Below are 21,431 nucleotides of genomic sequence, written 5' to 3' on the forward strand. Positions count from 1 at the left end.
GCTTACAGGCTTTTTAGAAGGGGAAGACCTTCATAGAAGCTGGCAGTGCTCCTGTCATCAGCTGACAGTCATCAATGGAACATTGTAACCAGGGACATAGCAAGCAGCAGCTTGGACCATCAACAAGCTGTCTAGATACATACAAATTGTTCTCAAAGAAAATAGTTGTCTTTGGATGTGTGCACAACCTGCTGCTCTTTCAACCTTCAAAGCATTGAAATAATGACATTTTAAGCAAAACATCCAGCTGAGTCCGTCCTGAGCAACAGAAGTCCTTGCACCCCAAACAGTGCCTGTTTCCTTTTCCCTATACAACACATGCTATCACAAGAACTACAAAGCTTATGCCTTCAGCATTTCCCCCTAAAAATCAATGACTACACTGTGACGAAGAGAACAAGCACTTCTGAGTGATCAAACCAAGGGTTTTACACCCACCTGTTAAAAGAAATCTGTCTACCAGCAGAATCTAACATAGATGAGCAGAGTTGATTATATTTAAATCAATTAAAAATTTATTTATTATTAAATTCAGAGAAAATGGAACCTTATACAACAAAAACTATATACACAAGGAAAAAAACCTCTTTATACCACCTATCCCTCCAAAATCTATCTAAGTCTGTCTTGAAAAATAGAACTACTTATATATAAATGGGATGGTATTCTTCTGGAGTGAGGTCTTCCCTGCAGGTTGGGCAAAAGCTGCCAGTCTGAAGGGCAACAGGAAGGCACTGACTGCAAAAGATATGGCCACACAGTGTTGACAAAACCATTCGTCCACTTCGCATAATCTGGAAGACAGGAAATCACAGCAGGAAAGAATTTCAGTCTGCTGCTTTTCTGGCAGCAGGCAAATAGGATTTGGAGTATCTGCAGTCTGTCAGTTACTGCTGAATAATGAGGAACATGTAGATCTGGCAGTGCCTCCTTGGCAAGGGTTTCTCCCTCTACGTACACCAACAAGAAGTAACTTTTACAGCTCCAAAGCAAGGTCTATGCTTCACACCAGCTGCCCACAGCATCCCACATGAGCCAACTGGGTTGCACAGCTCCCCCTCTGCCTCATTCCCCTCCCACAAAGCTGGAAGGATGACAACATGTGGGTCCTTACCTGTGGGTAAAAATCCATGCAGATCGGGCACCTAATAGTAGCTGCTGGCCAAGCACTAGAGAGAACAGAACCAGAAAGAACATGCTGCTGTTTATGTCACCACACATCGAGGGTCACTGGCACATAAAAAGTCACGTAATCATCCAACTGCACTGAGCAGCCATGACACATTTCCTTTGGAGAACCCTGCACAACCTTAACTCTCTCTTAACAGTTTGCTGTATGTAATAATGAGTGTGGGTCTCCCTGTCCCAAAGGAAACAGCATCTTGGTTTTCATTGGGAGGAGGATGCAGTCAGGCACCCTGCTCTAGGATTTGAAGTATCAGCAGCCTCCAGCACTGGGCAGACTATATATGGCAGCATTTATGTCCAACGGGTCATCAATAACAGCTTTGTAGCTAAAGCATCGAGCTGTCCTCTGGAAAGCATCACTTCTAGAATGGAACAAGGTCTGACACTACAGTGAGACTGCAGACAGCTCTGGCAAGAAAAGGACCCTTTGCTCAGTGTTAAGTGCTGCTCTTCAGCCTCGCCTACACAGAGCAGGAAGGCACATGCTGTAACAGAGAAGCTTGAGATCAAAGGAAAAAATCATGCCTTTTTTGTATTAACTTCTCTCCTATGTTGCCTTTCAGTAATCCAAAAGGCTCAAAGCACACCAGCTTTATTAAAACCTGCACAGAATTTGTCTGTCTGCTGCCAAGCCATCAATACCAATGAAAATACTTCCTTATCTAACAGCTCTACTAGAGCCTGGCATGAAAATATAATGCAATGCATTGTGAGCTATGGCCTGTGACTAATCACCCTTTCTTGCTATACCCCCAGACTTGTCTTTAAGGTTGTGTGCAAGGTTGTCCATCTGCCTTGGGCTGCCTTACTCTCCCAAAGTAAAAATGGTATCATTTGATCATCATGCAGCATGGGATGTGGTTGTCATTGAGAGAGAGAAATAAGTAGAGTAAGTGAAGGTTTCAAAGATAAGCCAGGCCACAGCAGTAAAACTTAGTCTTGTCTGTATGAAAAACAAAAGTCAAAATTCAATGTTTGGTAGTCATGGGGCATACGTACTCTGAACTTTCCGTGTCCTCTTCTGATGAATCCTCTTCTTCAGATGCAGAATCAGTCACAGACACATCACTATCTGTTGCTTCATCTCCATCATCATTACTCCATACAGAGCTGTCTGACAGGCTTCTTTGTTGTTCACACTCTGCAATTTAATTTTGATAACTTAGATCTATTATTTACTCTTTCCCCCAGAACTGTTTTCGGAATGTGTTATTATAAATGGTCTGTAATGGTTCCTATTTGAAACAGACCCTATTCAACTGGCTTCAAAGCAATCTTAAACAAACTACTTCCCTAAATATTGAGGCTGAACCTTCCACACATTGTGACTATTCTGCTACAGACCAACACAAAACATTTGCTCTATTCACCTTACAAACATCTAAAAATGTTACCTGAGAGATTCTCAGTGTCATATGTTTCACAAGTTACACTACCTGTGAACAAATCTGCCTTATAAAGGGAAGCTCCCTCACACAATTCTTACTAACAGGGTCTATAATTTGAAAATTATAACACATACAATTCAAAGGAGAGCAATTTTTAATGGCCTGGTCTGTAACACCCAAAAGGTGAGAACTGCTGTTTGCTTTTTAATTCTCAGAATACACATGCAACAGTGATCTCTGCAACTCCTGTATACATGTAAAAATAATCAAGCACTAATCAATTAAAATAACAGAAAATGCCACCAAATTAAAGTTTCTTTCTACATAAGTATTGAGCTACAACTTCTGTTCTGGGGATTTTTCACTGTGTTTGATAGCAGCTATCAGACACAGATGGGATCCATTCTCTAAGACACTGGCCAGAGGCTTTAACACTGTCCTTTGCCTTTTGCTAAATGCAGTTTCAATCCCTGCTGCTCAAGATGGTTGGAAAGGACATAGAAAAACTAATGATTATATTTATAACAATTCCATTATCAGCTATAAAACGTAAACTCACCTTCAAGAAGCTTGCATCAGTGCATATGGGAAAAGAGAAAAAAGAAAATACAATTAGATTTTGTTGTGCAGCCCTGGTGCTACATACCCAACAGCAGGTCAGCAAAACAACTGCAGCAGAACAGATGAAGAATTTTAGGCTATAGCCATCTAATTTTGGTTAAGAATATTAAAAGTAGTAGCCAAACAGCTGCTGCCCTGAAAACAAATAAGAGGTTGCTGTTGGTTCTCTCCCCACTGCTGGAATAGGGTAGAATCAGAGGCAGCTTAGGAACCACCTGAACACCCTCCTCCCTCCTCCCTTTTCAGTTCTCAAACTGGATTTAGGCTGGAGGTGTTTCTTTCCCTCAATTTTCCCCAAACAGGAAAATTCATAGTAGATGAACTGAGGAAAAGAAAAAGAAGAAGAGGAGAAACCAAAGTGGCTTAGGAGGAAAGAATTCCAGCTTGCTGCTCTATGGGCACCAGGCAAATAGGATTTGAATATTTGCAATCTGTCAGTAGCTGCTAGAATAATGAGGAATCCACAGATCTGCCAGTGCCACCTTGGCAGGGGTTTCTCCCTCAGTGCACATCAGCAAGAAGTGACTTGGAGGGATGAGCTACTTGGAACTTCAAAGCAAGGGCTGTGCTTCAAGCCAGCTGCCCTCAGCATCCCATGCTGGCCAGCTGAGCTGTGCAGTTCCCTCTCTGCCCCATGCCCCTCCCACAAAACAGAAATTATGACAACTCATGGATCCTTACCTCTGAGAACTCATCCGTCCAGCTTGAGAAACTAGCAGCACTTGATGACCATGTACTAGAGAGAACACAACCAGAAAGAACATGCAGCATGCAGCCATTAATTTCACCACACATCGAGGGCTACTGATATATCAAATGTCAGGAATTAAAACATCCCCTTCTCTGATTTAGCAACATCCCAGCCCAGTAACACAATCATTCCAAGAACTCCTACATACTGCAAGCATTTCAGTGTATCTCAAGCCATTATGTAAGATGCATTCATTAATGACCTCATGAACAGAGAAGAAAGGTTTCTGCTGGATTTTGCTGGGATTTCTTTTTTTTTTAAGTAGTCCTCTTCCAGACAGGCCACTATATTTTAGGTCTGAAGTTTTTGCATAATATTACGCAAACTCAAACTTTAGCAAAAGACTCTTTCCACCCTATGTCAGAAATTAGACTTGAGAGAGACACTTTATCCCTCACATACCTATTGCTGTTTCTTCCTTCCTCTTCATCATCACTTGCCAGTAGCAGGACTGAATTATATGCTGCTCTGGAAGCAAGTGGGTGCTGCTGGTTTTGCTCCAGCTTCTGCAACAGGGTAGAAACAGAGGCAGTTTAGGAACCACCTACACACTCTCCACCCTGCTCCCCCAGTTCCATGACTGGATTTGGGCTGTACATGTTTCTTCCCCTCTTTCTCCCCCAAATGGGCAACTTCATCTGTGATAGCCACAAACAATTGGTGTTAGATGAACAGCTGCTGAAGAAAGGAAACCACATCAGGGATTGGGAGTAAGGAATTCCAGTTTTCTTCTCTATGGGCAGCAGGCAAATAAGACTTGGAATATCTGCAATCTGTCAGTTGCTGCTAAATAATGAGGAATCCACAGATCTGGCAGTGCCATCTTGATAAGGGTTTCTCCCTCAACACACACCACCAAGAAGTGACTTGGAGGGATGTGTAAACTGGAACTTCAAAGCAAGGGCTGTGCTTCAAGCCAGCTGCCCATTAGCCAGATGAGTCCCATAGCTCCCCCTCTGCCCTATTCTCCTCCCACAGAAAATGAAAGGATGATGACGTGGATTCTTACCCATAAGAAGCAATCCGCGTGAAGCACACTTGTTAGGGGACCAAAGAGCCTTGTGGTAGAGTGGACAGAACAAGAAAAATATGCAGCCATTATTTTCACCACATAACAAGGGTTACTGATAAATAAAATGTCAGAAATTAAGTATCTCCTATTCTGATCTAGAAACATCCCAGCCCAGCAACACAAGCATTCCAAGAACTTCTAGGTACTGCAAACATTTCAACATATCCCAAGCCACAGTGTAAGATACAATCAATAATGTCTTCATGAACAGAAAAGTGTCTGATGGATTTTATGGTTTTGTTTTGTTTTTTACTTAGTTCTCCTCCATACAGGCCACTATATTCCAGCTATGAAGTTTTTGCACAGGATTAAACAGGACTTAAAATCTTGGCAAAAACCTGTTGCTACACTGTCAGAAATCAGACTTTGGAGAGACACTTTATCTGTCACATACCCATCATTATCTCTCAGTTCTTCATCATCATCATTGGCCAGTAGTGCAACTGAATCATCCACTACTATGGAGAGAAGTGGAAGCTCCTGGTACTGCTCCCACTGCTGCAACAAAGCAGAAAGAGTAGCAACTTAAAAAACATCTGAAAACCCTCCTCCTTGCTCCCCCGTTTCAGTTCCCTAACTGAACTTAGGCTGCAGGCAAATCTTTCCCTCTTTCTCCCCGAAACAGGCAAATTCAGTTATGTTATCCACAAAAACTTCATATTGGGTGAAGAGCTGATGAAGAAAGAAAACCAGACAGGGATCGGGAGGAAAGAATTCCAGCTTGCTGCTCTATGGGCACCAGGCAAATAGGATTTGAATATTTGCAATCTGTCAGTAGCTGCTAGAATAATGAGGAATCCACAGATCTGCCAGTGCCACCTTGGCAGGGGTTTCTCCCTCAGTGCACATCAGCAAGAAGTGACTTGGAGGGATGAGCTACTTGGAACTTCAAAGCAAGGGCTGTGCTTCAAGCCAGCTGCCCTCAGCATCCCATGCTGGCCAGCTGAGCTGTGCAGTTCCCTCTCTGCCCCATGCCCCTCCCACAAAACAGAAATTATGACAACTCATGGATCCTTACCTCTGAGAACTCATCCGTCCAGCTTGAGAAACTAGCAGCACTTGATGACCATGTACTAGAGAGAACACAACCAGAAAGAACATGCAGCATGCAGCCATTAATTTCACCACACATCGAGGGCTACTGATATATCAAATGTCAGGAATTAAAACATCCCCTTCTCTGATTTAGCAACATCCCAGCCCAGCAACATAATCATTCAAAAAACTTTTATGTACTGCAAGCATTTCAGCATATCTCAAGCCATGATATAAATACATTCATTAATGGCTTCATGAACAGAGAAGAAAGGTTTCTGCTGGATTTTGCTGGGATTTTTTTATTTAGTTAGTTTTCTTCTAGACAGGATATTATATTCTATGTCTGAAGTTTTTGCACAGAATTAAGCAGAACCCAAAAACTTGACAAAAACCTTTTTCTACCCTGTGCCAGAAATTAGACTTTAGAGATACACTTTATCTCTCACATACCCATCACTGTCTCTTGGTGATGATCCCATGTCTCTTGGTGGTGACCCATCATCACTGTCTCTTGGTGATGATCCCATGTCTCTTGGTGGTGACCCATCATCACTGTCTCTTGGTGATGATCCCATGTCTCTTGGTGGTGACCCATCATCACTGTCTCTTGATGATGATGATTCCACATCATCAACACTTGCCAGTAGCACGATCAACTCATCTACTGCTCTGGAAACAAGTGGGTGCTGCTCGTTCTGCTCCCCCTGCTAGAACGGGTTGGAAACAGAGGTAACTTAGGAATCTCCTGAACACCTTCAACCCTCCTCATCTCTTTCAGTTCCCTGACTGGATTTAGGTGGAAGTGTTTCTTTCCCTCTTTCTCCCACAAATGGGCAAATTCAGCTGTGATAGTCATAAAGCCTTAGTATGAGATGAACAGCTGCTGAAGAAAAGACCCAATCCCAAACCCACTCTTATTTTTGCAGAATTGGAGCTGGGTTATGCAGATTCTTCCATAAAGTTCAAGGTCTTCTCCTATTCCTGCTGCATGTTTCTGCTTCGCACGGCAGCGGTAGCGTCCCAAACTCAACGGATAAACTACCCTGTAGGCTGGATCTTTTTTAAATACTTCTTAGAATAATAAATAGAACTGGATTAATAAACTTTAAATACTTATTGGGAGTAATAAACAGTTTGTACCCCAGAGTTGTGCTTGGCACCTCAGTGACAGGAGTACCTCAAACCAGTGTTGCAGCTAAACACTTCATATTTGGGAAATCAAAGGCTTCCTGCCCTCTCATATTTTTGTTTTCTTTAAATCACTGACCTATATCTTGTGTATCTCTAGAACAGCTTCAGCTTTAAATTGGCTCCTTCTGTTCCATTTCCCATGATTGCTAAACATTCTTTCCAAGTTTTTGAGCAACAAGGTCTTTTAAATTACTCTTCCACAGTCTGCAAGTGATACTCAGAGATGCTGATGCATCCACAGGTGCATTTGGGGTTGACTGGGAGCTCTCTCTAAAGTAGGTAAGTCAGAGCTGTGTTTCAGCCCTGAATGGCAGACAATTTGGATGCCAGAAGACAGGCCTAACAGCACAAGAGAAAACTAATTTGACTGTGAGATGGAGAGAAGTGTGTCATTCACTACTTACCACAACATTGCCAAAATCATTTCCAGTTAGATTGATGTCTTCAGACTCAGGAGAGTCAGCTGTGACACCTATGAATTCTTCACCAGCTGAAAACCAGAATGTTAGAATCAAGATCAGAAATTGCAGAGGAATGAAATGGGCAGCCCTAGCAAAACAGGCTGAGGTAGGATTCAACTGTGCCCTGAGTCTCTTCTCTTCAGGAATGTGTCCAACATTTCACTCAAGCTTTGCTCTCAACAGTCCACAGGAGAGCATTACCAGCCCAAGGAACAGTGGCTGAGCTCCTCACACAGCTCTGCTGGATGACAGCAGCTTGGAGGAGGTACACACCAACATAAGATTCATCTAACATCAGGGAATGTTTATCACACTGGAAAAAACCCAAAACAAAGCTGGAATCATAGCAGGTATGCTAATTTTACAGTACCATACTGTACATGTTCCACAGCTAATGACAAATTTTCCTTATCTGCTTCCAGCTTGGGAGATCCCAACCTTAGTTTGCCACCCTGTGTAGTGGCAGCTGGGCAAAGTGCCAGCTGCTCAGAGTAGACATTCAGGTGTTTGAGCAGCACTTGGACCTTTGCATCACAGCTATTGTAGCTGTATCCCACTAGTGCAAATGTATGGCAGCTCAGTAACAAACCCATGTGCTTGTCAGGAGCCTTGCTGTTTAGAGATGCCATACTAGGTGCTTCCTAAAATCGCAGGTTTCCCTTCCTCCCCACTAAAGGGCCTAGAGACTGGCAAACACACACATTTGGCTGGACCCCAACCCTCCAGAAGCAGTTTCTCTTCTTACCAAGCTCAAAAGAAAGTGTACCACTTTCTTCAAGGTCTGCTGGCTCTGGCTCTGAAGCTTGACCCGTGCTAGAAGCCAGCAGCCTGCTCCGTTTCTGAGCTTGACCGAAATCATCTGCTTCTCCACAGCGCTTTCGCTGATTCTAAGAGGGAGCAAAGCCTTAGCATTTTCTGTGGGAGTAAGGGTAACATGGCCCTCATTTTTGCAACAGCAATGAAAGCAGCAGAGTACAGAAAACACTCATGCAAAGGCTGGAATAAGCATCAAATTGTGCTACAGGTCATTCCTCCCTGAGTGCATCGCATCGCATCAAGGAAAAGGCATCCCCTGATCTCTTACGAGCTGTCTCACCAAGAAAAAGCCCAGCTCAAAGGCTTGAAAATGAGGAGACCAGTTTACAATTTTATCAGGTCATTGTTCGCATTGTAAGCATTTCTGAAATATTGTTAGCACCCAGAGAGATTCAAAATCTTCAGTCTCCCAAAATATGAAGTTACATGAAGTCTTAATAGGCTTCTGTTCCGGTGCATTTGCTACAAACTCTTTAAATCCTTTCTGGGAGTACCCCAGACAACGTGTTTTAGGAATCAGATCTGCATTGAGAAGTAAAGTACTCACTGTGCTCATGTTGTTTTGTGACCTAAAACCACTGCAAGAGTAAGCGGGACAGGCACCAGAGAAGGAATGTCAGAGAAGCTACAGCGATTGATGCCTTAGATTCCTTTAGGTAGCACACTGCTACAAAGCCCTGATTTCCAGAGGTCAGAGAACAATGTTCTTCCAAACCTACCAGAAGAGAAGAGAGGAGATTACCTATCTGGAATACCTGTTCTCTTAAATACTACCCCTGCTCCAGGATTCCCATCCCTGAGTCACCGGTTTCTGTACCAGTTCAGTACTGGAGCCTCAGACACCTGCAGCTGGGCCAGCAGCCCAGAACAGCCCCTCAGCATCAGAAACCTTTTAAAAAATAATCTACACTTACGTGTGTAGCCAGTCAAGAGTTTTTCTCACAAATGTCAGCAAATCACCTTCTGTTCCCACCGGGGATGGAGAAGCTGGACACAACGCAGAGGAGACGGACACTGTGCGTCTGCTTCCCAGCAGAGGATCCATCAACTGACTTAACGTACCCCAGGTCACCTGAGTGCCCTGGGATGGAATCCTGGTGGCAACAGTTTGGTGGTGGTAACATTCTATTAACTGTAGCAGAAGCACCCGCATGGTTTCCCAGAATGCTTTGGCTCGGAAAGGGCCTTAAATATCAGCTGGTTCCAATCTCCTGCCATGGACAGGGACACCATCCACCACATCAGGGTGCGCGGGACCCTGGCCAGCCTGGCCTTCCAGGGACAGGGCATCCACAGCTTCTCTTCTCCTCCATGTTTTTAGTCTGTGGCTGAAAACTCTCATGAGACTGTTTTAACTTTAATCCCCAGTAAATAGAAATTAAAATTAAAACAAAAGATTTTGGTGCTGGGTTGGGTTTATTTCTAAACTGGTGAAAGTCTAACAATTTATATTCTTATTTAAAGCCTTTGAAGTCTTGAAGTTTTCAGGTGTTCAACTATTCCTCTGCTGAGCACTTTGCAAGAGGACTGAGTAGAGATTTGCTCTGCTCCTGGGGATAGCACCTTCCTCTTGAGGCCTGCTCTACTATGAAAGGCAACACAGCAAGAAAAGTGAAATTAAAATTCAGTTTTTCTTCTAGCCAGTCTTCCACTGGATCAGCATTCAAAGGGTTTGGCTGGCGCTCCTGAGAGCAGCAGCAAACCCCTGCCAGCCCTGCTGGACACAGGAATGCTCTTCATCCCCTAGTCCTGTGGGTGCTTTTGGGTGTGGGGAGGATGGTGCAAATTCATCAGTGCTGTGGATAGCATATGGATATTTTCAGCTCATACTCTACATGAGGAGGATCATTTCTTAAAATAATTTCTCTGTTGATACAACTGTTGCTTTTAGGTAATTGGCAAAGTGTTGAGTGTTTAAAGATGGATGGGGATAACTTTCTCATTTTTCTCAGTCCTGTGGAAATTCAAGCAAAGGCTGGTTTGGGTCATCATACTCACACCCTTCATTTGTCATATTCAGTGCCTGGCACGAGGTACTTATTCACATATTAAATACGTATTTGGAGTTGCTCTAGCACCTTAGCACTTTTATTTCAAGCATTAAATCTCCTTTAGGATTTTTATTATCTAAAACTTTGCCCTTTGGACCCAACAATTTTGGAAAGCAGGAGTGTTTAAGCTGAGATGAAGCACAAGTGGATTTACTGGCATATGAAATATCCCATGTGTTAAGGCAGGGAGCCTGTTCACTCACTCTACAGGTACAGCTGAGGTTGGCTGAGTGGACTCAGCCCCACTTGTATTTTGGGGAGAAGTTGGATGGCTTTTAGCAGGAATGTGTCAATGGGGATAAGGGAGGAGGGAGCAGTGAGAAAAAGGAGGGTCAGTTTTTAGTAAGCCAAACATTTGAAGGCTGTAAGGCTTGATCTTCCTCATCACTGCTGGACAATGGCAACAGGGGGCTGGAAGACTTTATTTTTGTAAGGCCCAACACTTTTAAATTAAAGTGATGAATATTGAAAATATTCATCACTTGGTGGTGGGAGGGAGATACAGCTCCTGCCCCTTCTCTGCCCATTGCAGGGAAGCTGAAAAGGCCACATATCTATTTTATCTCCTCCCATGCAGGCCAGCTTTGAAGCAAGGTGTAAGATCTCTGAAACACCCCTTGCCATTCCATTTCATGACAGAAGTTTTTATCTATCAACTTCCCAAACTTAAAAGATTAATTATAGCTAGCAGCCTAAGCTGAACCCAGACTGACTGGCTTGGTATATTAATCACCTGGAGGAATGGCATCAGGATTTTCACATGATGGCTACAGTTTGCCAGGATTTTTTGGCAGGAGAAGTTTTTTTCCAGAGAACCTCAGGAAGTGAGAAACCCACATTTCACTGGCCAGGGATTGTCAGCTCTGTACTCTCTCAAGTCAGGGGTACCCTGATGATCAGAGCAAGGCCCATAAAGTAATTCAAGAAGAGTGAATGTGGGTAGGATGCCATACACCCAAGTATCCAACTGCAGGGCAATTGCTCCCCAAAGCAACCCTGCAGACCAGTCCCTCTAAATCCACTATGAGGATGCAGGGAAATAGGCAAGGATTACCAAAAGAGATCCCAAACAGATTATATTTTTTACTAATCTCACTGAGATTTGCATTTCACTCCATGTGTCAAAATGTGCCTTTGCTTGGTTGTGACTTCAGAGCATGTTTCCTAAAATGTTTAGAAGGAAGTGCTGGTGGATGGTCTATTAGAGACTGTTCAGAGTAAGTGAAAACATTTTTGAAGCCCCCTGATGGTAGGCAGTACTGTGTGGCTTCTTCTGCAGAAGAAAAACCCAGGTAAGTTTCTTATTGCCGGGGCTGCTTTGCACCCTCCTCAATGGCAGTAAGTGCTTCTCTAGGCAATGGATTGAGGCTTCAGGGTATCTTCCATCCTCCAAAAACCTGGATGTGCTCAGGCCCTCTCCAGTTGCCCAGCCTTGGCTGCCAGCTTAGGAGCAGGAAGGCTGAGCACTGGGAGGAGGGGTTTTCTGGGGGTGTGCACAGTATTTCAGTCCCTCTCAGTGCCTGGTCTTTGGTGTGGGATGAAAATGGGTCTCACTGAGTAACTACAGCAGGTGAGGAAGAAAATCATTACTGTCCTGTAGCTGTGCTCCTTCTCTTTTGAGAGGTGCTGCTTTCAGCTGCTCCCTCTGTCTGCTTTTGCCCCCTTCTGAAAAACCATGATGCTACAACAGGGAAGGCACCCTTGTCTCTCTGGGCTGCACCCGCTGCCACCACACTGTGAAAGAATCTGAGAAGAGTTATTTGTGATGGGCACCACCTGCCTCCTCCATGCAGCCAGCATTGAGCTCTGTACCTGAAAGCATACCATTCAAAACGTCATTTGAATGGTTCCTCAAAGCTCCTCATTGGTTTTTAGACTTCTTTCAAAAAGCATTTCAGCAGTTCTTTGCAACCTCACTGGACTGAAGAAGCAGTATGTACCCATACTTGCCTGGCCACATGCCCACAATTAGTGCTCATAAGAGTAGCTGGGATTGTTAGGGACAATTTATTTTTTGTTCTGTACCCTCAGAAGGTACATATCACTCTTCACTTGGGTTCACTAACTCACAGGGTGGGATGAAAGACCCTAAATCCCTTCAGCAACAGCCTCTACGGTCCCAGTGTGAAGAAACACATGTAGATTAATCACTGTTTCCCTTGATTAAAAAACAAAGACCAACATATGGAACAGAAAAGAAATGTATATTTATTAAAAGTCTAAATTAAATCTTCAAAAACACACAGCTCAGCAGGGCCAAAGAGCAAAGGGTCCCAGAGGAGCACCTCCCAGACCTGGTGACTACCTCTAGCCCAGCTGTAAGCTTGCTGTGGGTGTTTGAGCATGAGAGGTGGGCAGTGTCACCCTGCCAACTCCCACTCTGACAGCCCTCATCTGCTCTCCCTTCACTGCAAGGAGAGACCAGCACCCGCTTTGCTCCAATACTCTGGGAAAACCCTTTCCTAGGGAAACGCAGTTTTACGTTCAGTGGCCACTTGTGCTATTTGGCAGGTGAGTTTTGGAAGAGCAGAGCCAGGCACCATTGTGGTGCTGAGCAGGGGGCTTGGGATGAGCATCCCAAAATACCATATTATTCCAGATGTAGAGCCAGAGTCACAGCACAAAAATTCCAGGTGCTTTAGCAGCAACTGTGCAAGGAAGTAATGCTGGTTTACAAATGTATGCCATTTATACCTGAACTAGCCAGTTTTATACCTGACCTTGCCATTCAGGCAGGGGTCCCTAGGACCTCGGGGAAACAGTGCGACAAGAGGGCAGCAGTGCCAACGCCAGCATTAGGCAAAGCTGGGCATCATTCAACAGGCACAAAAGACTCCCAGCAACAGGCTTTTTATTCCACTAGATGGTGCCCAGCCCTTGCTTAAGGATGTTGCTTAATCGTTTGGACAAGGGTGTGGTCAGGACTGAGGATGGAGGTACCTGGGCACTAAGCCGGGGCTGCAAACTCCTTAGTTCCAACCCTGCCAGTGGCGAGACCCCAAAACCACCCTCTTAATTTATCAGGTAATCGTGCCTAGCCCTAGATCCCCAGAGCACTGCCACAGTCCATCAGTCTTGGGGTGTGATATGCCGTGACAATTCTAGGGGTGAGTCACCCAGCCCAGAAGGGCAGCAGCCCTGCAGCACCTTTCAGTCTGAGACAGATGGACCAGCGCAGGAGGTCCGTGAGCCTTTGGGGATCTTCTGCATGCTGCCCCGAGCCTGGGAAACTGCAGGCAAATCCCTGACACAGGCTGCCTAAATCTCCATGTCCCTGCAGTGCTGGCACCAAGCTACACAGAGCAGCTTCCCAGGAGACACTAGGGCCTGATGCCCTGGCGGGGGCATAGTGGGCTCATGTAATTGTTGACCTTTTCTGCTGGAGAGCATGAGCAGTAGCAAAGCAGAGTCCCGAGAGCTGGTGTTAACTGTTAGCACCAGTGAGACACACAGTGTTATCCTGGTCCTGGTGCTCCAGCATGAATCAACCATGTATGATCCCTAAGTACCAAGCTGCCATGAGAAGCTGTGGATGTCCCATCCCTGGAAGTGTTGAAGGCCAGGTTGGATGGGACTTTGAGCAACCTGATCTAGTGGGTGGCATCCCTGCCCATGTCAGGGGAGTTGGAACTAGATGATCTTTATGGTCCCTTCCAACCCAAACCATCCTGTGATTCTATGGCCTGTAACAGGATCTGCCACCTCCCTGTGTGCAGGTGTGCAGAGGGCACACCTGTGGGTACTTCACTGTGGGTACTTCACTGACATTGTGGCTGCTCCTGGCTGCTCCCACCTGCTCCCTGCATGGGCACAGCCCTGGTGGTAAGCCCCCCCAGCATGTGCTGAGGCAGCACCCCTCCCCTTGAGGCTTGACACCTCTCCCACTGTGCCGTTCACTCTGGCATGCTGCTGAACATGCCTGTTTTAGCAGCTTCTATGACAGAAAAAGCAACCTGCAATTGCATAAACAGTGATTAACTTGGGGCATCACTGACACCATGGCTCCAGCATGTCGAAGCCCAGCCTGGTCCACGTGCAGGGGCCAGCAGCAGGAATGGCGGTGGCATAGCCAGGGTCTTATGGTGCTCCTGGAAAGACGGTGTGGCCAGGAAATGCACCATCAGGAGGGCGCGATGGGGACTTCTCACTGGATGAGGTGGATGAGCCAAGGGGGAGGATGCTCTGTGGGCCTCCCCAGCAAGCCCAGAGAGGCTGGTGGGCCTGAGCAAGAGCTAGTAGGGCTCAATACCCCAAGGGAGGGATGTGTGGGGGTTGTTGGCCGAATTGCAGCCCCACAGATGGTTGGGCCAGGGAAGTGCTGGGGCCAGAAATCCCCTTATGCCCAGGGGCCAGCCCACCCCCAGCACACTGCTTGTGGCAGAGAGACTGCCTGAAGTCCCGTTGCAAACACCAGAGTCAGCAGATCCTCAGATACAGAAATGCCTTTATTTCTCCAGTAACTGGAAGTGAAACCGTGAGGACAGAGGCTTTTTCTCACTGCTTCTTTACTTGTTTCGCATCAGTGCACAAACACCGCTACCCTATGCCATGTAGCATGGCTGCTGTTCCCTGGCTGTCTAGCACAGCACACCCACACATCCCTGCTGCTGTGCCATGTGCAGCCTCCCCCAAATTAACAGCAGATCGCATGAACCAGCGATTTTTGGCTCCTGGGCTGTGAAGCACCGTGTGCCCCCCAGCAACCTGCCCCTCACCCAGGCGAGAGCAGAGCCCGTGGCGGGGACGCCAAGGGGGAAAACGCGGCATGTGGGACCCCCCAACTCCACCGCTGGAGCCTGCCGGGGTGGATACCAGCCGCGCCTCAGAGGGGCCCCTGGATCCAGCGGCCTTGGGGGTACCCTGGGGATCCCCACCCTGAGGGCTGCAGTCCCATCTGTCCGCTCTCACTCTGACTGCCCTGGTCCCCCTCGGAGGACTGGCTGCTGTCGGCGCTCCCGGGGCCGGGGTAGGGGCCGTGGGGGCCGCCGCCCGCCCCGCCGAGGCTGTAAAAGGCCCGCTCGCGGACGTGGAGCTCGTCAGCGCGTTTCACCTGGTCCAGCTGCCTGCTGCGGCCCAGCGTCGCGAGCGTGCCCGGCGCCCCAGCCCCCAGCCTCCTGCCGTGGTGCCCGGGAATGCGGCCGTCCCCGGCCCCTGGCACTGCTCCCCCGCTCTCGCCGCCTCGGCCCCGCTCCCGGCCCCTGCCTGCTACCGTGCTGTCCATGTCGTGCCCTGCCTGTGGAGTGGGGCTAGCCCCTGCTTTGATGGCCTGCGACCTGCCCCCAGCATTGCCATCATAGCCGCCAACACTGGTCTGGGCTCCGCTCGACGCCCAGCTGCTGGGTTTCCCACCTGGGGATGGTGCTTTGTCCGTCCTGGGTGTCTTGTCCAGCCCTGCTCCCCCTGGACGGACCCTCACCCCTGCCCCGGGCCGTCCCTTCACACGGGGGGATTGGGAGGTGGCTGTCCCCACTTCCCCGCTCCCTCCCCTGCCCAGCACAGTGCTCATGCCTGCCTTGCGGCTGCTGGCTGTCACCGACGGGGTGGTGCGGTCTGCCTCGGTAGCGGCCAGGAGGATGCTGGCCCCTTCGGCTGGGACAGTGCCAGCGGCCTCCGTGTTACCCCACTGGCGGGGGGTCGTGGTAGCCACATGTCCTGGCTTCCCCTTGAACCTCTGCCCCTCTCCTCCCACCTCATCATCGTCTTTCCTACGGATGCTGGACACTGTGGGGCTGGTAATGTCACCACTAGTGACTCTCCAGGGGACAGGGGTTACCAGTCCTCCATCAACACCCATGGTGGTGGCACCTTTCTCATCCTCTCCAGTAGGATGGCCATCCCTGGGGCTGCTGGTGACACTGTCCCCACGGGTTGGGGTGGCTGTGGTGGCCGGTCGTTCAGGCTGGCTGTGAGCAGGGATGCTGTCATCGTCACCACCACTGGGTGTCGCAGTGACGCCCAGCCTGGGCAGGGGGCTGCTGGTTCCCTCAGACGGGATGCCGTCATCCTCGTTACCTACTGTGGCACCGGCCAGGGTAGTTTCCTGCTCTCCCACGTGGATTTTGTCCCTCCCAATGAAGATGTTGACTTCGTCATTTTTGTCCGGAGAGACCTGGGTGAAGCTGGTTGCCCCGTCTGTGCTGCCCAGGCTCCCACGGGTGATGGTGACACTGCCCGAGTCAGGGATGTAAGCATATTCATCCACACCAGCGGTATCCACTTGGACATCCTCAGTCTTCTCAGTGACAGAGAACAAAGCGATGCCTCCTGTCCCTGTACCTCGCCTGACACCCTCCTGCCCTTGGCCAGAAACAGTGGCCTCCCCGCTGCCCTCATCCCCTGCCACTCTGGTGGTAGGGGCCCTCCCCCTCCCGGTAGTCATGGCGCCCTCCGCTGGAACCACTCTGGGGTCACCATCATCCTTGTCCTCACTCTTGACACTGGACCTGTTCCCCACCACAGCCTGACTGGGGCGTTCACCCTGAGGAAGGATGGGAACACTGCCATCAACTTCCACCACCAAATCCAGATCGCCACTGCCCTCTGAGCTGGACAGGGTGGGACCTGTGCCACCACCACTGCCACGTGCTCGCGTGCCAGTGCCAGGATGAGGACTGGGACCGTCCCTGCCAATGCCCGGGGTGCTGCGGTTTTCAGCCTTGAGGACAATCCCATACTCAATTACTTCAGTGCTGCTGTTGTCACTGTGTTCTGGGGCTGTCCTGGCCTCTGGTGGCTCCCGCCTGGCATTGTCCTCATCCAACCGGCGGCTGGGGATGATACTCTGGTGGTCAGCCTCTTCTTTCTGTGCAGTACACACAATGGAGAGGTCAGGGACAGCCCTGGTGATGGATGGCTGCTGGGAGCACTGCAGCCAGGCCAGGGTCCCACAGTGTCCCCTGGCCACATCCTCACCTTTATCTGTGTCTGGTTCCTCCGTGTTGAGAATGAGTAGACGTATTTGAAAATGTAGAAGCCATGCTTGCCGTTGCATCCTTTCAGAAGTATCTGGTGGGGAAGAAAAAAATGAAAGCCACAATTTTCTTATGAAATGCATTGGCAAGAGTTCCTCTGTCTGTGCCTGGCACTGCAGTAGGGTCCCACTGGTACCCACTGAGGCCCCAGGATGTGGCAGAGGGATACCTACCCGGTGCTGTCCCACACAGTTCCCAGAAGCTCCCCCAGGAAGCGGTGGCGGCACCTGTGGGCAGCAAAACACATGCAAGAGCTGAGGCATCAAACACTGCCCCAGAATCCAGGCAGCTGCCAGTGTCCACTGCTGGCCACCCAGCGGTCAGGGAAGGGTGGGAAAACTGCACTGATAAGCCAATACATTTGCAGGCACTACCTGGGGTGCTGACTTAAAGATAGCCATAGTAGGAAAGGTCAAAACCCCATTTCCAGGGTCTGAAAAGTATTGTGAATTTTGCTGCAGCATGATTGTATTGCATGCTAGTTTTCATAGGGTATTTTTGGTCTGCAAATAACCTTTTCCTGGAGTCTGCTGCAGAGTATTTTACTGCAGAGCATTTTTAATACACAGCACCATTGCTCACACCAGAATGCTTCAACTAACTGCTTGGATCTGCCTGTGATGGGAATCCAGAGCTGGTTAACTGGTGGTGTTTCCCAGTATTTAGTGGGCAACTGAGCAGCAACATCTGTGCCCGCACAGCCAGGTTTCTGTACATGCTTGCAGGCTTCCAGTTCTCCCTGATTATCCTGGCATCTTTTGGAGGGTATTGGCCAATGTATCCCTCAGGATTGGGGGACCTGCTGGTGGGAGCATCCTGTGAGCCCCACAAAGCCACTTCAGGCATTCCCTATGTGCCATAGCGAGAGATGGCCCCATGGAGGGAAGTCCTTTTTGATTTCAGCAAAATTAATCACTGAAACATCCCAAGCTCAGCTGAAGGGTCAGAAACACACCCCAAAGCATGGAATATTGGTAGGTTGTTCCATTGTTTGTGAACAGTACCAAAGGTCAAATTACAGCTCTGGTTACACAGCATAGTATTAACTCTCTTCTGTGCCCCTATCTGAAAAGCAAATCTGTGCTGATTTATTGCCTTCCCCTGGGCTGCCCCGCTACAGACTGGGTTGTGAGAGCTTGCTCTGGGGGGTAGAAGACACGCGGGAGGGGCCTATCCCTCAGGGAAATGGGATTTGGGAGAGGCCCATCCCTCAGGGAAATGGGATTTCCCTCCTCTTTACCCTGACAAAAAAGCAAGCCTTTTCTAGGAGCAGACTTTCACTCTACCTGTGTATTTAGTACTCTGAGCAACAGTTATGCAGGACAAAAATGGCTGCTATTATATTCATGTTAGTTTGCCTATTTTTTAGTTAAATCTCTCAAAATTTCACATTAGGAGAGCTGGAAAATAATTGAGGGTGCCTCTCTGACCGCTGTTACCCACACAGGTAAGATGAGCATCCTTCCCACACCTCTTTTCCTGTGGCTTGGCTCAGCCTGTTCCCAGGCCAAAAGCACTGGGCAGAGCCCAGATCCACAGAAATCCAGGAGAAGAGGTACAGCTGCCCAGACAGGCTCTTGTGCAATGCCCTGATTGCTAAACTGAAGGGACATGCTCAGCCACCTCAGTGCTAATATATATTTTTCCTGCTGGGCTCATCTCTGCTGTTGACCTTACTCCCCTTCCCAAACAACAGAGGTGGTGTACACAACTACAACCCATAGTTGCTGAAAGCATGCAGGGATGCACCAGGTAGTATGCCTCACGCTTCCAGCAGCATGTTGGGAATCCAGGAAAAGCCATACTTACAGGTGTGGCGAGGGCTGTGCTGAGCAGGCACAGGCACAGGCAGACGAGGGATATTTGCATCTTGGTCTGCTCCTGGAGGCACAAAGTGAAGCATCACTGGAGTTTGTCTTCCTGGGACTTGTGGTCCTCAATAGTCCTGGTTAGCAGCAACCTCAAAGTTCCCACTATCCCAAAGCTCCCATGGCGGTATGCTCCAGTGACCCCAGCTTTTCCCAGGCTTTGCGGTGGCCCTTGGCATTGTCTTGCCTGTCTGCATGCCTCGCAGCAAGGCCAATGCTCTCTTACCATGTGTGTAGGGCACGGCCAGCAGCTCCGAGTGGGCACTCTGACACCAGCTATTAAAGATTCCTAACTCTTTCTGTCAAAGCAGCTTGGGTGGATATTTGCAATTAATGATCCCCCAAAGTTTCTACAAGCTAAGCCATTCATAAATCCAAATTAAGAAAGTGGCAGGCTTTTACAGCACTGATAAATGGCAGGAGGCAATAGCTCCATTGGGCAATAATTCTCATTTCACCCAACCTCCCTGGCTTGGGCTTGCAGGTGCATCCCAGAGACTATTTTCAGCCATACCAGCATTTCTACAGGAAGCACCAGAAGGACATTCATGCACAAGGATCAGCACTACAAAGCAATGTAAGCTCAAGAGATGTGCACAGCCAAGGATCGAGATGTCTCCATCCACACTGTGGCTTACCTAGAGTGAAAGCAGGAGAATGCCTGCTCAGGGGCAGCAGAGCTGAAGGGTTAGAAAGAGACAGGGCAGGAAGCTAGGTAAGAAGATTACCTTTCCCCGTCGGAGGCAGGTCCCAGTGGCAGACCGTGGAGCCTGTGCCCACTTTGCTGAAATTTAAAGTTGGCCCCGGGTGCGGAGAGCCAATCAGCTCCTGCCCAAGGACATTTGTCAGCTCTGGCAGCACCCGCAGATAACCAGGGGGAGTAATTTCCAGCTAAAAATGTGTTTGTGGTGAAAGACAGCTATCAAATGTTCCACCTGGCTGGATAAACAGAAAGCACAGTTTATAAATATCTGTTCTGAAGGCAAAATTGCTCGATGATTAGCGCAGATCTTAGTGTGGCACATGTCCAGCTTGGTTATTGATAAGAGGGTGTGCAGTGGGTCTTGGCTTGCTCGCTGTGACCAACATGGGAAAGCCGGCAGGGCTGCAGAAAGGGAAGGGCAATATCCAGAGCCAGGCCTGGTTCTGGCCCTTTGGCACAGAAGGGCAGTATTGGCCAAGCTGAGAGCCACCACCATGCTGTGTCTTCTGACACTTGCTTTTTGGGTTTCAACCTCAACCCCTCCGAGCTAAACCTGTGCAAGTGCAGAGTGGCAAAAAAGAAAAAAAATCTATTTTTCCATGCACTGCTTGCACAGGTCCCTTTGAGCCCAACTTCATGACAAAGAAGCGCTACAGAGGTGTGCATGATGTACAAACCCTCCTCCCCACCACCTCTAGTTTTGGTGTCATTGCTGATCACCTATGCCCTTGCCAAGAAGGGTTCCCACTGCTGCGGCCAGTCTGGCTCAGGCACTCACTGTGGTGATGGTGACAGCAGCTGCCATCCCACTCCCCACTCTGTTCTAACCCAAACCCCAGGAGCTGGCACGACTGCTGCATTATCACCAGAAACGCTTAAACCATCAGCATCCAGCCTTGAGCAGGAGCAAATCCCAGAGCCAGCAGGAAACTGACGCTTGCCCACTGGCCAGGGAGCGGCAGTCAGATGCCACCGCACAGGGCAGTCAGCCCATGTGCCTTGGCTCCTGGAGGAGAGCTTTTGCCAGGTGCCTGGGGGGCTGACGCACATGGGACTGGGCTACACGCCCTGTGGGAGCGGGACCCAGCCCCTGGCAGTTCCAGGGCCCTTTGTCCACGCTGCTTCCCTGACGTCTCTGGGCACCCCCTGGGGATGTGGATGATGGGAGACTTGCGTCCCCCCACCAGCCATGAGCGCATGCAGGGCTCCCCAGTGCCACCATAGGGATTTGTCTCCATGGGTGCCTATGCTGCAGGCAGCACCTCCTGCCTCTCCAGCAACTGCAGCCTGGCTTTGGCACACGGAAGCAGTT

General features: G+C 48.6%; 2 protein-coding genes across 3 annotated transcripts; both read right to left on the bottom strand.

Annotated features, from left to right (window-relative positions):
* Positions 1-552: 552 nt before the first annotated feature.
* On the bottom strand, positions 553-6,203 carry LOC125326338. Of its 2 annotated transcripts, none has more exons than XM_048304508.1 (9): positions 6,039-6,203; positions 5,415-5,515; positions 4,958-5,006; positions 4,351-4,454; positions 3,879-3,933; positions 3,136-3,145; positions 2,188-2,329; positions 1,115-1,169; positions 553-794 (listed from the first exon to the last, which is right to left on the bottom strand). In XM_048304508.1, exons 1-9 carry the CDS (start codon positions 6,150-6,152, stop codon positions 645-647), a joined length of 780 nt encoding a protein of 259 aa, XP_048160465.1. In that variant the 5' UTR covers positions 6,153-6,203; the 3' UTR covers positions 553-644. The 2 variants fall into 2 exon arrangements, with proteins under 2 accessions (XP_048160465.1, XP_048160464.1); XM_048304507.1 differs by having other exon boundaries at positions 5,415-5,518.
* An 8,798-nt stretch (positions 6,204-15,001) lies between these two features.
* Positions 15,002-19,435, bottom strand: MEPE (matrix extracellular phosphoglycoprotein). The gene is made up of 4 exons (XM_048304723.1): positions 19,358-19,435; positions 17,722-17,775; positions 17,490-17,582; positions 15,002-17,379 (listed from the first exon to the last, which is right to left on the bottom strand). The coding sequence occupies exons 1-4, from the start codon at positions 19,415-19,417 to the stop codon at positions 15,400-15,402; spliced, it is 2,187 nt and encodes a 728-aa protein (XP_048160680.1). The 5' UTR covers positions 19,418-19,435; the 3' UTR covers positions 15,002-15,399.
* Positions 19,436-21,431: the final 1,996 nt, after the last annotated feature.

Source organism: Corvus hawaiiensis, chromosome 5 (genome assembly GCF_020740725.1).
Source record: "Corvus hawaiiensis isolate bCorHaw1 chromosome 5, bCorHaw1.pri.cur, whole genome shotgun sequence".
NCBI lineage: Eukaryota > Metazoa > Chordata > Aves > Passeriformes > Corvidae > Corvus > Corvus hawaiiensis.